The sequence below is a fragment of the Drosophila rhopaloa genome, unplaced genomic scaffold (assembly GCF_018152115.1).
Source record: "Drosophila rhopaloa isolate 14029-0021.01 unplaced genomic scaffold, ASM1815211v1 contig_115, whole genome shotgun sequence".
NCBI lineage: Eukaryota > Metazoa > Arthropoda > Insecta > Diptera > Drosophilidae > Drosophila > Drosophila rhopaloa.
In genome coordinates this window covers 7,023,943-7,040,742 of record NW_025334990.1, presented here as the reverse complement: position 1 = coordinate 7,040,742, position 16,800 = coordinate 7,023,943, and the positions used below count along the sequence as shown (strand labels likewise).

Genomic DNA, 16,800 nt, shown 5'->3' with positions numbered 1-16,800 from the left:
TTGATGGAATTGATTTACTTGATTCAGAGCGCATTTAATTGACTGCAGGTTAATACCAGTCTGCGTGGGACGTGTGTCTCAGTCAAAAATGTCCTTTGTCCTCGTTTCCGCTTAACTTGTTCAACGTCTGTTGCAGTCAGCTATTTGGACCGGATGGACTACAGGTGCCACCCACAGAGCCGGAGTGAATCCGGGTATCTGTATCTGCGCTTTTGTATCCGTGCTTCAGAGAAAACACGTAAACAAGTCAGCGCAGGTTACGGCTCAATCGCTCAAGATCCCCGGGATGAATCCTGTAGGGTAACGAGAGCTGAGGGATTTTTTCCTTAGCTGGCTAAATAAAAATTAACAAGGATAAATGATGTGAGCAGGCAGGAGATGTCAGGGAATGCGGGTAATTGTCTAGCTGCCAGAGTTACCATCCTCCATTATTTTGCAGTGTTTTTGTGTGGATGGGTGTAAATTGATTAAATGCAAAATTGGAATATGCAAATGCACCCACACACACACACACACTGCGAATGGGCGTGGCCGAAGGGCGGGTAGCGTGGTCTGAGATGTGATTTATGTTAGGTGCAAAGTTTTCCACAACTTTTTCCTTCACTTGGCCTGCCTCGAATTCATTCTTCTCTTCTTTTTTTGGGTGCAATGAACGCAAGTGCAGAAGATGACGATGACAATGAGGATGCACAAGTTGGAGAAGGTGTGAACGAAGAAAAAATTCGCTTAATTTGTCTAAAGAAAAGCCAAGAGCATGAAAATTTCCATTAAGAAAAATGGTGGCAAGTGTGGCAAGTGACAGGGAAAGCTCGACTTTAGCCCGAAGATTGTTGCAGCAGCGCTGGAAAAACTTATCACAGTTGCTCGCTGGAATAATGAGAGCAATCAACAGGAAACTCCGGCAAAGAGATCAAATCAAATCAGAAGGAAGGAGATGGCCGTAATGAAAGCAATCAAAGCAGCCTTTAGCAACTTTAAATGATCATTACACTATAAGTTTTTAATGAGAAAAGCAGAAAACGTGATTGCTCAGAAGCTAAAACCTCAAGAAAAATTCCAAACAATTAATATACAAAAAATGTGTGAGGCCTTCCTGAAGCGGATTTGAATTTGACTTACAATCCACAAATTCAAAATGTGACCTTGCTAACTCCAAGCATTCAAAAATTAGGACATTATTAAGAAATCCCTATATATTTGCATTTATTTAGATCATATTTATATTTTAAGTTTTAGCATTAAAAGATTAAATAAATATTTTCCATTTTATTTTTTGAATATTATCTTTTGAATATTATCTCTTATATAATTTAAATTATTTTCTGTGTAACAGATATGATCATGGGGAAATGCCAAGCAAATCGAACGACATTTGATGCGCCTTCACCATGAGTCTATCGGAAACTCCGTTTATTCCATCAGAAGTCCAAGACATTTAGTCTATAAATAGCAAATGGAAAAAAACGCGCCTCTGCGCCGAAAAAAATGCAAATCATTCGTCTGGACTTAAAACAAAAATAAAACAAAGATCGCCGCGTCTTCGACCACTTCTCACACCAAATTCAGAGGGCCACAGCGGCAGCAACAGTTGGAAGCACAGCAGCAACATCAAGCCACCACAACAACAACAGAAGCCGCAATAGCAACAAAAGCATTAGGCTAAGTTGCAACAATAGTCGAGACAACAATAACAATGCCAGCCATGGCAGCAGCAACAGCAACAACAGCAGCAACAACAGCAGCAACAACAGCAGCAACAACAGCAACTACAACAGCAACATCCATTGCTGGTGGCAATAAAATGCGGCAATTACATAGTTGGCTATTCTAATTCACTCATTTTTAGCTTAAAAAAGGTGCGCCTTGCTGGGGATTGGAATGTATTTTGGTTCTACGGCAACAGCAACACTACCAGCAACAACAACAACACCATCAGCAATAACAACAAAACCAGCAACAACCATCAACAGGTGATTCGCCTGAATGTTGCACGAAATGGGTAAAACAAATTCGAGGAAAAATCATCTTAAATGCTTCTGCTGCAGAATTTGAGTCTATTCTTTTAAATGTTAATTTTTTTTTCTTCTTGGTGCAACAATTCAATAAACTTTAAAATGTCAACAGATGGGCGACAACAAAAAAAAAACAACACAAATGGCTATTGAAGCCCACGAGATGTTTGACTAAGTTTTGCTTCCGTTTCGCTTGGAGCTCTCAAGTGTCCACTTGATGAATTAAGCGGGAAATTTGCAAAACTTTATTAGTTTGGACATTTTGAAAAATGATCGAAAACTGAAGAAACCAAAACTGCAACGGCGGCAACAGCTGCCAAGGCAATGACAGCGAAACAAAAGTTGCCCAATTGATGTCAAGTTATTGTTGAACGAATCAAAAGGAAATTTTCAACACAACTTGCACTTGGCGCTATTATATAAAATTCGCCCCATCACACTGCTCTAATTACATTTTAAGTCGAAATATTTTCGTAATCGCAGCTACCACAAAATGCACTTCATTGAAGAGCGGCTCAAAGAAATTTCAGTGTGGCCCCGATTGTTGGCGGGTATTATGTTGTTAAGACGGTTTTGACAGTACGTTCGCCTCCACGTGAAGAAGTGTGTTCGGGGCTCACACACATCTCCGCAGCTCAAGTGTCACGGAAATCAAAAGTTAAAAGTAACCAAAAGTTGTTCAATTACTTTTCATAGCGGTCCATTGGACCATGGCAGCAGGTGTAAGAGTTGATGGAAAAGGTACTCTTTTCAGCACATAAGGTACACAGTAAAGGGCTAAATATATACAAAATAAGGTACCTTTTATCTTGTCTTTATATTATATACTTTATCTGAAAAGTTAATAAAAATTATTATTAAAATGAGTTCCAAATTATATACTTAATATATACAAAATAAACTAATGATACAAGTATAAAATCGTTGGAAAATTTTATAACCTTTTTGTTACTGCAGATTGTCGAAAGAAATCTTCAAAAATTTATAATAATATATATATTTTAATATTCAATTGAATTAAGCGATTGGTGACCCCGATTCAATTTAACCTCAGAACTTTTTTAAATCACACAATAATAAAACATTCCTGTAATTAGATTACAAATTAAATAAAAACAAGCAATCTGGATATTTTGATATCCTTGCCATCAACGGACATTTTTATTTTTTAACCTACAACTCCACAGTTAACTAAAAATGATGAAACAAAAATCTTTAAAATATTAAAATAGCTTTTTTACCTAGGTACACAAATATTCCCACCACTGACTGTAAGATGAGCTCTTTGAAAGTGTAGTTATTTTTCGGTTGGTTGCTTCCCATCATAATTTCAATATCTAATTTTAATATCGCAGGCACGCACACATCATCACCTCGCAAGTGGTCAATAAAAATGTGAAGAAACTCTGAAATCAGTCATCGAAAATAGATTGCTTTTAATTGTTATTTAATCTCGGATGGTACAGAAATATATGATACATTCAAGGTTAATTGGTTATGGGATTTGATGCCTGACGGAAGGAAGGAAGAAAGGAAGGAGGAAGTCGGCTCAAAGCCCTCGACACGTCTTCGAGCCTTGTGCAATGATGGCCAATGGATAAGTTTGGGCCCTCGACTCTTTGGCATGAGCCTCACGTCATAGATTGCATTTTGGCAGAGGTAGAGGTGCTGCGGGAAATTGGGACGCCACATGAACACGTTTGCAGCTTGTGCAATTTTCCCCAGGCAGCCGCATCACGTATTTCTCACCAAAACTTATTCTATGTTCTGCTTCTGCTGCTTTCCCAAAAGGCAAACAGACAAAAAAAAAAAACCAAAAATAAGAAAAATCAAACAGAAAGGGCGACTGTATCTTTGGAAGCCAAGTCGCCGAAACCTATCATCTGACATTCCCAGTGACATTTTCGTCTCGTCTCGATTTCAACTGCAGCGCCCGAGGGCCAGCCTCATAAAAGCTTAAATATCAAATTTGGCCGAGTATTTAATGGCCAAGTATTTAATGAAGTCATTCGGGGCGTTGCAGGCTCCGACTTGTTATACATCCGCCCCGGCTTCATCATCGTCTAACCCATTCATTTATCATCGCGCTCCCCAGCGTCGCAATGATCGTGCCTCAACGATGATCTGCAACATTTTTCACCACCTCAACACTTGGCCAACAGAGAGCGTTCAGGCCATTCTCTCTCTCTTGGCCATTCTGAGCGCCATGAGCGGCTGGGGCAGATGATCTAGAAGTTAGGCGCTAGACTTGCCTCAATTTTTCAAACCGCTTTTTCGTTGTTACTTTTAGGTGCAGTTGGCAACGCGAACGCCGCTGCTTCCGTCGCTGCCGCCGTCGCCGTCGCTGTCGCCGCCGCTGCCAGCGTCACGAGCGTTTATTATAAAAAGCAAGCGCATCTCCATTGTCTAACCTAATTCAAAACGTTCGTGTACTTCGTGCGGTTGTCTAGGAAAATCAAAACAGCCGAATAAAAAAAACTACTCCTTAATAGATTTTCATAGTTGAGATATCCTCCCTCGAAAAAAAACCCTCAACCCCCCCATCGCCCAGTGAAAGTAAGAGTCAAAGTTTTTTAATAAAACCACAGTGCCAAAAGGACTGCAAATTAAATGATGTGCAATAAATAAACCAAAAATATAAATAAATATAAAACCAAGCTCTGATTTTAGTTCCAAAAATCTAATAAATTTAATTCGATTTCAACTTCAGCCAGCGGCGTTGTGGATACATTATTTTTTGCCATCGTTTGAAGATAAAATCGAAACTCAACTAACAACATGATGTCCTTCAAGTCGTTCGTGCTGCTTGTAAGTATTTTTAAACAAAACAAGGCCATCTATTTTGAAGAGAAAAAAGCTAAGCCTAAATAAATCAGTTGGCCAAACAAATCATATGAGATTTCGCAGGCATGTCCTTTGGCTAAAGCAAAACTATGTGGAAAGGCCAGCAAGTTAAGCTCGTTATATGTCAAATTTGTTTATCGCTGGCAGGAAAACGGCTGGTGGTCACTCAGTGTCCTTTTTCGGATACAATGTCATTTTTCTGCTGCGGCTTAGGGGAACTTTAAATGGGATTTGTCAGGGAAACTGAGGGAAACTACCCATCAAACTGGTAGTTTCAAGTGGCTGGCAAACAGTTAGGTTTTCTTTTTTGTAACACTTGCCGTCAATGGCAACGAAAACGATTGCATAACTTGCCACACGTCTGCCACAAAGCCTCTCATCATCATCCAAATCCACATGCGAAAGTCAAGTGGCGAAGGGGACAAAGTAACCCCGGCGATTCGAACAAATTGCAAATAATCGAAGACACTTAAGTGTTCCACTCCGCTCTGGTTAATATATGTACTCCTCTGTGCGGATACAAATACAATATTTGGCAACATCTGTGCGTGCCAAGAGCCACGTAAAATACGCCCCAGATCTAAGCAATATCCCTTGATTGTTCCCAACTAAACACTTAACTGAAGGAGGCTAAAAGGTTAGCAGGCGGGGGACACATGTTGGTAACATTTTTTCGCTTTCGCATTTAGGTCCCATCTGAAGAAAATTGCAAGCCCTTTTTCTCTTCTGACAAATGTAAATATAGTTTTGGCAATCTGAAGTTTTCTTACTCGGAATTTTCTTTGTAAAACTTCCGATTGCTCTTAATGGAAATGAACAAAATATTGTATTCAATTATTCCGCCTATTTATCGAAAATTTACACTTCCCTAACTACACTCCCATATCTATTTTCTAAATACAAATTAAAGGGCAAACTGAAAAGGTGTATTGTTTATTATAAACTAACTTTAAATAACCTTAAATAATTTGTTAGCATCCTTCCCTCAAATTTTTAAGAAGCTTTAACTCAAGTTAAAACTTAGTGAGTTAGTTTTATCCTTATATATATATGATTTATCCTTATAAATCTAACGGGTTTATAAATTAATGATTACCTAAAAAATTAAATTATGTAATTTAAAAAAGTTAGTATTGGATACAAATGTAATCCATACCAACTTAGGAAGGTGTTTCGAGTTTGAGAAGTTTCTCGTCTATTGAAAGTGATATTGTTGCTCAGTTACACATTTGTATACATTCCCAGGGAGGGTCAACCTTTCAGTTATCACAAACTTAAGCCGCAATCAACTCCACATTTACAAAACCCAGGATACTTTCACTTGCTCGCTTTTGTTAAAGCATTTTGAATCGCGTTTTGGGACGACGCCCTTAAGCAGGCAACAAAATAAAACAGACTTGAGTGTCGCTGGCTGCTCTTTTTGTTGTAACTGGGGCGTGTTAAATTGTTGGTGCGACACTTGGATGCAATGCAGGTCCAGACATAAGACCGCACTGTCTGGGATCCATCCAAAGTCCCGTCCTTTCACCCATGCCTCGTTATGCGAGCACCAAGGGAAAATATAACAAACAATTATAAATATATTAGCTATCCTTTTTTCAAGAGGACACAATTATTAGGCATATATTAATTTTTAAAGAACGCTATAAAATTTTAACCTATTCATTTTCGTTTATGCATACATAAAAGTATGTTTAATGCGCTTAACGCTGATCAAAAATAAGGAGAAAGTTTATAGCTCTGCAATAGCTCTGCAATTTCAACTTCGATATCAATATTTTTCTGACTAACTTATGACCCATTTCTCCCAGTGCACTGCTCCAGCTCTGGGCGTCTGGTCTGCCAAGCAGATAACTGCCAAAAGGTAACGCAGACGGTAGAAAAGAAATAGAGTTTGAGAGAAGAGAGTAGAACTCCAGCCAGACGCGTGTAATTTGCCGCTTGTAACTTTTTGACTTTTCACCAGCGCGATTCCGTTTCCCCAAAGCCCTTTTTTTGCTCCATTTTTGTTTTGGCCTGGTCGAGGCCAAAAACAGCAGACAAGGACCCGAACCAAAATAAAAACCAGGAGCCCAACTTCCGCCCACCAGCGGCAGACACTCGATAGACAAATGGCCGCTGGCCAGTCGAGTGGACGGGCTTTTGAGAACATCATGGCGAGCATGTTTTACATGTTAATTTCAGCAGTTTCCCTCCAGCCGGAAAATCCAACTACTCGCACACCACCCGCACACACACACACACACACACACACCCCAAGTGATGCCCAACTGCTGGTGCATATTAATGCCGATGATCCAGCTGCTCATTTTCGCACGCGAAAATTGGAGAACTGGTAACGAAGAATCCGAGAAACGATTGGCGGCAATGGCTGGCGATAGGAAGCCACCGAATGCCGTTTGGGCACGCTTTTGAATTTCAAATGACAAAGCTAAAATATTCACAGTTTGATATTTGAGTCCGTTGTTGATGAGCTGGCAAAGCCGAAAGCCGAAAGTCGAAGCCTGCATTCTGCATTCAGCATTCTGCAAATGCTGAATTGTTGTAATTTGGCCACATCGAAGGGGGAATTGTGAATACAGCCGGGTCAATGCTGCCTCTGATTCTGATTAGAGCCGCCTGATTATGGCCAATATATCGCATGCCTGGTCAAAACCCTTTCATCGCCGTCTCTTGACTGCTGACGATTCGAGTGTGAGCGATTGCCCAATGAATGATGGATATGTGAAGAGTATTTCAAAAGGATAAATGCATTATGGCAGGCTTTTGGTTAAATCCATAAATAATTTACAGCCTCAAAACCTGATGCCATTGAAATAAAACTTTATATTTCAGCTGGCTTTATTATTTTATTTCAACATAAAAAATATTATTTTATAGATGACATAAAGCTCTGCTCTAATGGCCTGACAATTTACTGAAAATCTGAATGATTAAACATTATGTCAAGAGAAGCACATGATAAAATATCAACAAGAAAATAAGCTACTCTTGTCATTAAGTTCAATATACAAACTTTATTGCTTTTATGTAGTTATTCTTATTTTTTAGCAGCGTATTCCCCCTTCGATCATTTAGTATCATTCCCCAGTTGCATTACAAATTCAATTTTAATTGAAATAATTTGGCAGATTTGCCAGATTTTGCCCGTTGCCGATTGGCATTGCCTCAAAGCTGATCTGTGCTTAGGTAATTGAGCCCGGGGGTCGTCGACGGGCGCTCAGACCCATTCTTCTGCCTTGGGTGTATGCAATTTTGCGGCTTCGCCGATATTTGCTGCATCTTTGTGCGGTTTTTATTGTCTTTGGCAATGGCTTGAATGCCGGAGGAAAAAAATTCAACCGAAGAAAACCCAAATCGCAAAAAATTAATGACGCTTGAGCAAGCGGCAAGTGCAGCAGAATTGTCTGAAATTCAAGTGGGGGGGGTTTTGGAAGGGAAAATGGTAACCAGCCAACCATCTGCGCCTTTGTATGTGTGTGTGGTAATCTAATTAAATCGAAATTTCAGCTGATTACAAAAGCCGAGCCCAGCCCAGCCTCCGCCTCCGAATCCGCTAATTGCCCAACCAAAACCAAAGCGTCCAACGCGGCGTATGCGCAATGTGTATAAGAGGAGCCATCTCCTTGTTTCCCTTGGGCGAGGAATTTTTAATTGCACTATTCTGGCTGCAAGTGTTATTTGGTCGGCGTTTTTGCGGCTCCACAACAGCTGGCAATTGGAAAATTAGTTCACTGGGGTTTTGACCAAAATTGTAACATTTAAATGGCGTATGTGGGAAAAACTTCAAAAGTTTTATTTTTCACATAAAAACAATCATAGTAGTTGTAGTTTTAGCAGAACATTTGAATCTATTTTTAAAACTATTTGTAAATTTATTAAAATAAATCAGTTGCATAATCTCAGAATTCAGTTTCTAATAACATTTAAATGCAAATTTCGTAAATTTATAACAAAAGAATATATTAGCAATTTATCATTTACTCGAAATTAAACGGCCATATTTTAAAATCTGAATTCGCCTTTATAATGATCCCTTCAAGAAGCTCCCACATAGATTTTTATAACATTTTAAGTAATTGTGCCTGTGGCTGAACAATTTGCAAATTCATAGCTGACCATAAACAACTACTTGAACTATTCGATGGTAACATATAATTTATACGTTTTTTTCTCGCTCGTTTTTTTTTTGGTTATTTAAAAGGTTAATATCTCTATGCACTGGCTGGCTGGCGGCTTTGTTGTGTTGATGTGGGTGTGTTATTTCGGGTTAAATAGGGTTAATGTGGTGTATGAGTGGGACCTAATAATTTACGATCTACCGAGATTTAAGGGGAATTGCTGCAGAAGAAATTGACTTATCAGAGGCGAATCCCCAAGGAGCTCGAGTCGTGAGACAAGCTGGGCAACCTTTGATCTTTGGCATTGTCCTTGTGGCCGCCGGGCACGTGACTCTTTGGCAAACAGCTGGGAACTCTGGCTCAAAACCCATTGCACAAGGAAAGAAAAAAGAGTTGATTGAAATCGGCTGGCAAGTTGCAACAAAAGACTGAAGCAGCAAACTGCAATAAAAGTCATTTCCCATTGCAAAGCTCTCTTCTCCCGCCGCCTGCCATTCACATGGCCCATTAACTTTTATTTTGCCAAATTTGCATTTCAATGCCCCAAAACTGGGGGAGAGCAGCGAAAAAGAGGCGAAAAACCGCACAGCAACATGCAACATGCAACAGTGCAACAGAGCAACAGAGCGATGCAGATGCAGATGGAGATGGAGATGGCGATGAAAAGGTCAACCAAATGTTTGTTGTTCTACTGAACGAGTCGCGACGCGAAGTCGTGTCGTGTGTTGCAAGTGCATGTTAATCTAACATCTATGTAGGGGACTTTTTTCGGTTGTTACTCTGGTAATTGCTGGGAAGCAGCTGCGCTGAGAGGCAGCTGAAAAAAATGTGAAAAAATTCCATAAATTAAGACAACATGGCATCCATAAGTAGGAAGCCCCAGCCGAACCTCATCCATCGACCAAGTGTGGGCGTTGCAGAATGCTGCTGGAGTTGTCTAAGGTGCCGCCGCTCCAAAATGATGCAACCATTGTAAAATCCATACGCTTCCAGACCCGATGACGTCTTAATAGCAGGCCCACAAAACCAACAAAATGCCATGGTACAATTCGAAGCAAAAACTGAGATCTCAAATGGAAGAGTAAACTCCTTTCCCAGACAGGGGCCAATTAAATTAATTAAAATAAATGAAACAGCAGCACCCCACTGTCTAGATTTTTATGAAGACATTTTGCGTAAACATTTTTATTGCCACCATAAACTTCTTGACTCGACTTGGCCAATCCGTTGCGATCCGATGCGATCGGCTTAAGCATATTAAATGCTAACCGCCCATAAATCAACTCAGCTCCAGACACTCGAGTTTGCCATTTAAGCCGCACTCAAAAGGCGATTGTCATAAATAAATACATCTAAGCGGAACGCTGCAATTCGGCATCCGACTCTGTAAACTGGGTCGTGATCTAATGTGAGCGGGGAGTCCGACAAATGTGAGGATTTGCACAATTATTATTTATTTATAGTATGCAAAACTCAGTGGATACCCGGAGGTGGGTTGACCTATAAGCTTAATGGAAAAAAAAATCTACATCTTTACCTATAATTAATTTAAACAATATTTATTCCATGTTCTGGGTGGCCCTCGACTTGAGTGACCAGTGGGCGGACACAATATTCTGTCTAGAACTGAAGTACAAGCTCGTACTCCAACATAGTTGAACATATTTCAACTTTTTGACGGACTTCCGCACAAACTTCTATTCTCGATGATTAATTATGGAATCGCTCGAACAAAACTTGTTGATTTAATAAAACAAATTATTTGCAAAGAGCTCATTGATGTAATTAACAACTCAGTCCGCCCAACGGCAGCAACATAGCTGCTGCATAATGGCTATTTAATAATAAGCCGGACAAAGCAAACAATTGTTAATTTATTGGATTGTGCACGATTAATGATGCTTCAATGCGAGCCGGCTCGTGCCTTTTGGAGTGGGGCAAACCTGCGTGCGATGAGCAATAAAAGTGCGGGCACTTGGCTAGAAATCTTAATCATAGACTGCTATTTTGGTAGCACCATCGGGGCAAGATCAATGCCTGCCGTTCCACACCGAGTCAAGGTGCTGCTGGCCACCAACCATGGCAAATGGGAGACCCACATACCATGGCAACCCAAGGAGAACCTTCAGTCTGATGTACATTTTTCCACAATGAGAACAGAAGTTGAACCACATAAAGGTAGAGAATGTAATTATCGCGGTTGCCAAGGCGAAAGGAAATTATCTATTTTCTAAAAAGATGCATTTAGGAAGAGTACTACACATATTACAAAAACCTTAAGAAATTTAGCGAAGCAGGAGAGATTAAATACATAGCCAAGCTGAAAAATTTTTTTAAAAATGTATATCTTTTCCATAAATCATACAATTTTAAAAGAAAACCAAATATTAGTTTTTACAAATATTTTTTTTTAAAAGACAACTATATTTCTTTAATCATTGTTAGACATTTTATTAATATTTTCTAATTCAAAGGAAGTGAGTTAATGTTTAATAATTTAGCTTAATACAAAAAAATTTTGTAAATTAATGGGCTTAGAAAAAATGTAAAAAAAATGTTTAAAACAATTTTAAATGTCAATATAGAAACCCTATCAAATTAAATTTGTCTAAAATATTTTATTTTCACCAACTTAAGCCCACCGTGGCCATCTTAAAAATCCAGCGATTCATTGCCTGATTGTCTCAATTTTCCAACCAGACTGTTGACTCGATTCCTCCGCTTCTACCAACATTGTCTGTATCTTCCGTTGCATCTTGGTAATCTGCAATTTTTGGCAACTCCTCCTCCCTCTTGTCCATTAAATTTCCGCTGTCGTCAAGTTGCCGCAATTTATTTTGCGGCTCTTTTACCTTTTATTTAATTAACACGCAAATTATTTGCCGTTATTTTATTGAAGTCAACTGCACTGAGTGATTTTTTTTTTGTAGTTGCTGGGCCGGCTACACATAATTACATTTGTTTTACATGCAAAATTGCCGTTGACATGCTTATTGGCCAGGTTTTTTGTGTCTGTTGCCGTTTCGAGTTTTGTACTTGAAGAGCCCGAAGGTTAGGACCACCCAGCAAGGTAATTGCGGAAACTTTAGTGGAGTTAATTAATTTAAATTTCAGTTCAGTTGATGGGTGAACAACATGTATAAAATACCGTCGGAAATTGCCTGATACGTAGCATTAAATTTAAGGGGAAAGCATTAATAAAGTGGATAGGCAGGGGTTTAATTAAAACAAGGATTTATGATATAGTTTAAAAGACTTAATATTAAAAACCACAAGAAAAATGTCCAATATCCGGAATATTAAAACATAATTAGTTTTTCATATTTCGTAATAAATATAAGAAACCACTGGGCAACTAAACTTATATCATAATGCTTGAGGCCATACGAAATATATAAATATAAGTATATAAGTATTGTGGCTAGGAATACTAAAATAACAAATTGTTAATGACATATCCGAGAAGGTGAACTATAAATAGTTTTATGTGTAATATATATTTAGAATGTTTAAAAAGCTTGCAAAAAAAATTGATGCCTGACACCCCTTGGTATACGAAATATTCAATTAAAGTTATTTATATTTTCGAGAAAATAGATTCCACATCGCGATTATATATTCAAGTGAGTTTATCCATGGGAAAGCCTCGTGCGAAGCGGAATCCCGCTTTCCTTGACCAAATAGATTCCCAAGTGGCTGAAGTTACACGTTTGGCCCACACGTCGTATGTGCAATTAAGCGATATGCACACACAACTAATCAGCAAACAATGTAAAGCAGTTCCCACCTGGGATGCTAATGATAATAATGATCAATGCCCCAGCATTGCCGCATAGAATATATTCGCGGGCTGTGAGTAATTTAGTGCCAGTGCAGCATTTCCGCAATCCGTTTGCAGCATGTAAATTGAAAAGTTGGCAGTTGGCAAAAAAAAACAGAGAAAAACATACATTAGATGACAGGCAGAAGCAGAAGCCCAGCGGCTTGGCCAAGTGGTTATGGCAACTGGTTGACCGGCGGCTGTCAGCCAACTGATGGATGGCTGCAATCTGCAATGTGGCCGCGTTGACGAGCTGCCGTCACCAGCATGCGATGTCCATGTGTCAATTAGCCGTGTTTAAAGAGCGGAATCGGCGGCAGATCGCCACTAACCTCCGCCATTTGCTGCCCTTTTGCGGGCGATGAGCAAACGCCTTTCGGGCACGTTCTAAATAAATTGCAGCCGCTTTGGCTTTGGATGCACCTGCTCCACCGCTGGAGCTGAATGTCAGACGCGATCTTATCGCCGCTTCTACATCCATTTGCAACCGTTCACTTTTCAATTCGCCCTCTTAATTTAACCTTTAAGTCACTGATATAATGTCGCACTAAATGAACACCTTCTTACACCGGAAAAATCTCTGAAATTAACCTAATACGTGCACTTTAGAGATTACAAAATTATTTTTCGACATACATAAAATATTATTAACTGAAATTAAGAAAGAAGCAAAAACCAGCTTTATATCAAATACAACAAATTATTAAAATAATTTATTTTTCTTTAAATAATTTCGTATTGAATTATCTTCTCGCTTAACCTTGTATTTTTTTAAATATTATAAAATGTTGAAACCAAATCTAGTATTTATTTGGTTTGCTACGATTAATAGGTTATTAGTTATACCCGTTACTCGTAGAGTAAAAGGGTATATTGTATTCGTGCAAAAGTATGTAACAGCTAGAAGGAAGCGTTTCCGACCCTATAAAGTATATATATTCTTGATCGGTGTCACTAGCCGAGTCGATATAGCCATGTCCGTCTGTCCGTCTGTCCGTCTGTCTGTCCGTCTGTCTGTCTGTCCGTATGAACGCTGAGATCTCGGAAACTATAAAAGCTAGAAGATTGGCATTTTGCATGCAGATTCTAGGAGTTCCTACGCAGCGCAAGTTTGTTTCAAAAAGGTGCCACGCCCCCTTTAACTCCCACAATCGCTTATATTCGATTTTAAAAATTGAAATATTTCGGAAAAGTAAAAATGCAGTTTTATTGTGTTTATCAATACCTATCGAAATGTAGAAGAAATTTTTCAAATCGGACCATTCGTTAAAAAGTTATGCGTGATCAAAGTTTCTATCTCCATCTCCCTCGCACTCCCTTTACCTGAGTAACGGGTATCTGATAGTCGGGGCACCCGACTATAGCGTTCTCTCTTGTTTTGAGTTGAAATCTCTAACAACATATTCGAAGACATTTTAGACCTTACTGACTATCTTTAAAGTCTTTGGTGGGAGAGGAAACTTTACATTTTATTGTGATTTATGGGTGATTAAGCATTTACTAAATTGTATTTTATATTGTTTTGCAGAGCTTATCCCTCGCTGCCATCAGTGCCTATGCCTACGCCCAGATCGCCCCTGGATCCAACGCATACCTCCCGCCCACCAAGAACGGCTACGACTACTCGGAGCCCAAGACCCCATTCGTGAGTACAGATCCAATCTGAGTTATCTGGCCGTGTGGCCTGGTCAACCGCCCCAAATTGAATCCCAGTCAACGGACTAATTACGGCCATCATTCTGGGAGCAGTTCCAGTTGCAGGCAGAGGTAGAGGCAGTGGCAGTGGCAAAAGCAGCCAACTCCAGTCGGCAGTCGGCTGTTGAGATTTGTCGCCGCATTTATCACCCAGAGTGCTGTGGTTCAACTCAATAAATGCTGCACGTCATGCTGCTGAATGTCGGCCCAAAATGATGGCAACATTTCGAATCGGTCGGTGAAGGGCTTTGGCTTTGGCAGTTGAAAATGACTGGAAGTTAACCTTTCGAGATCTCAATAGCGAACGGCAGATCGTTGCGAAAATAACACAATGCAGGTGAACTTCCATAACGCGAAGTTCAACAAATCAAGTTTCCTTTGGCCAACAAAAAAATATTTTTTGGCAAAATAAATAAGGTCTCAGTTAGAGCTATAATTATAATATAATTAATTATTATTTGGGCACTTTTTCATCGACTAATGATTACCACTTTGAGTTTTTAATATTGTCTTAAAACATTTTTATAGTTTTTGATTTGCTAAAATATTTGAAAATCCACAGAAGCCCGGTCCACCTGGCAGACCATCAGCGCCCGGACCCCGGCCACCAGCACCCCCCGGCACTCCCCGCAACATTCCCGGCCAGCCAGGCGATGTGAGTATACTCCCACAAATCGTTAGCCATTAAAAAAATATCAAAGATCACTTGATAATGTACCATTGAAATAAATTTCAATCAATTTATATTTCAATTTAATGACCTACGCAATGAACCACGCATACTTATTACTTAACTAGTAAAAGATCAAATATAATTTTGGTTTTGCAGAGATACAACTGATATTATTACGAACCTCTCAAATAAACATTTTTTATTGACTACCAACAAAGTTCTAAGATCAGTTAGATAATTTCAACATATATTTAAATATGTTATATATACATATATATAATAGAAATAATAAATGATAGTTTTTCATCTCATGCACCTGTGACATTAAAATATGTCTTTATTGGTTAAAATGTATTATCAAAAAAATTTATATTAATTGAAATATAAATATTTCAAGTACAGGAACTTAAATAAAAATAATATTTATATGGTCATAGATTTTTTTTAAAGCTTTAGATTATTGAAATATAAGACATTTGAATGATTTTATGGCAGTTGCAAGATTGACAAACTTAAATGAATAATTTTCTGGCAACAAATGGGTAGATACTTACTAATTTTAGCATTAATATTAATCGGTATTTAATTTTAAATATTAGGACCATGTCCATGTGCCCGGCATGCCATACGATTTCGAGTACGCCGTCCAGGATCCGGAGACCGCCAACGACTATGCGCACAAGGCGTCCAGCGACGGCGACGTGGTGACCGGCGAGTACCGCGTCCAGATGCCTGACGGACGGACCCAGATCGTCCGCTACACCGCCGACTGGAAGACGGGCTACCACGCGGACGTGACCTACGAGGGCGAGGCCACCTTCCCGCAGGGTCCCCAGCCTGGAGCACGAGGTGGTGGCGGCGGCGGCGGTGGTGCCGGTGGGTACAAGTACTAGGCGTGGGTGGTGCTTCGACTGGGTCAGCTGGGGTCACATATCTTGCGAAACGTGTAAGCCTTACGATATACCAATAAAAAGTATTGATAAACTAAAGCGACCACTGGCGTTTGATTTCCTGGACTATGGCTTAATCCTGAGCTTTACGATATAATAAAACGCCCTCTAGAAGTCGTCCTTGCAAAAGCTCTTGCTCAACCACTTTTTAGAGAAACTTGAACTTGTCCTTAGAATGTATAATACAATTTAAGATATTTTCCCTTATGGTATTTTACTAACATGAAAAGTGGTCAAAAAATTTATTAACGTTAAATTTACAAGTTTAAAAGCAGATTTATAGACAATCTAAACAAATTGGGTAAATTTATGGACTCTAGCCTTTTTACAAAACATCGTAAATTGTATTTCCCGATTCTTCCTATGGGAGCTATATGATGTAGTAGGTCGAAGAAGACTATTTGCAAAGTTTTATGAGAAACGTACTTTTGATAATATTTATAAACGATTTTATAGAACAATTGTATAGTAAAAATCAATACACTGAATTAATAGTTTTCTAATAATAATAGAATTTCAGATTTTATGTTTTGCAAGGAGAAACAACTTTATTAAAAATGTCCTTTCTTACCAGCAAACGCGCCCCCTGTTAGGCACTTTGGCAACCAAATTTAAATGCTACTTCTGGCCAACGTCATCTAGAGTCCTCCCGCCCCAAGTTTTCCGGTTAGAAAGCTCCGGCTCC

General features: G+C 39.2%; 1 protein-coding gene across 1 annotated transcript; it reads left to right on the top strand.

Moving 5' to 3' along the window:
• Positions 1 to 4,437: 4,437 nt before the first annotated feature.
• Positions 4,438 to 16,058, top strand: LOC108049275 (pro-resilin). Its single transcript, XM_044461872.1, has 5 exons — positions 4,438 to 4,568; positions 4,723 to 4,820; positions 14,326 to 14,442; positions 15,055 to 15,147; positions 15,765 to 16,058. Exons 2-5 carry the CDS (start codon positions 4,791 to 4,793, stop codon positions 16,056 to 16,058), a joined length of 534 nt encoding a protein of 177 aa, XP_044317807.1. The 5' UTR covers positions 4,438 to 4,568; positions 4,723 to 4,790.
• The last annotated feature ends 742 nt before the right edge of the window (positions 16,059 to 16,800 follow it).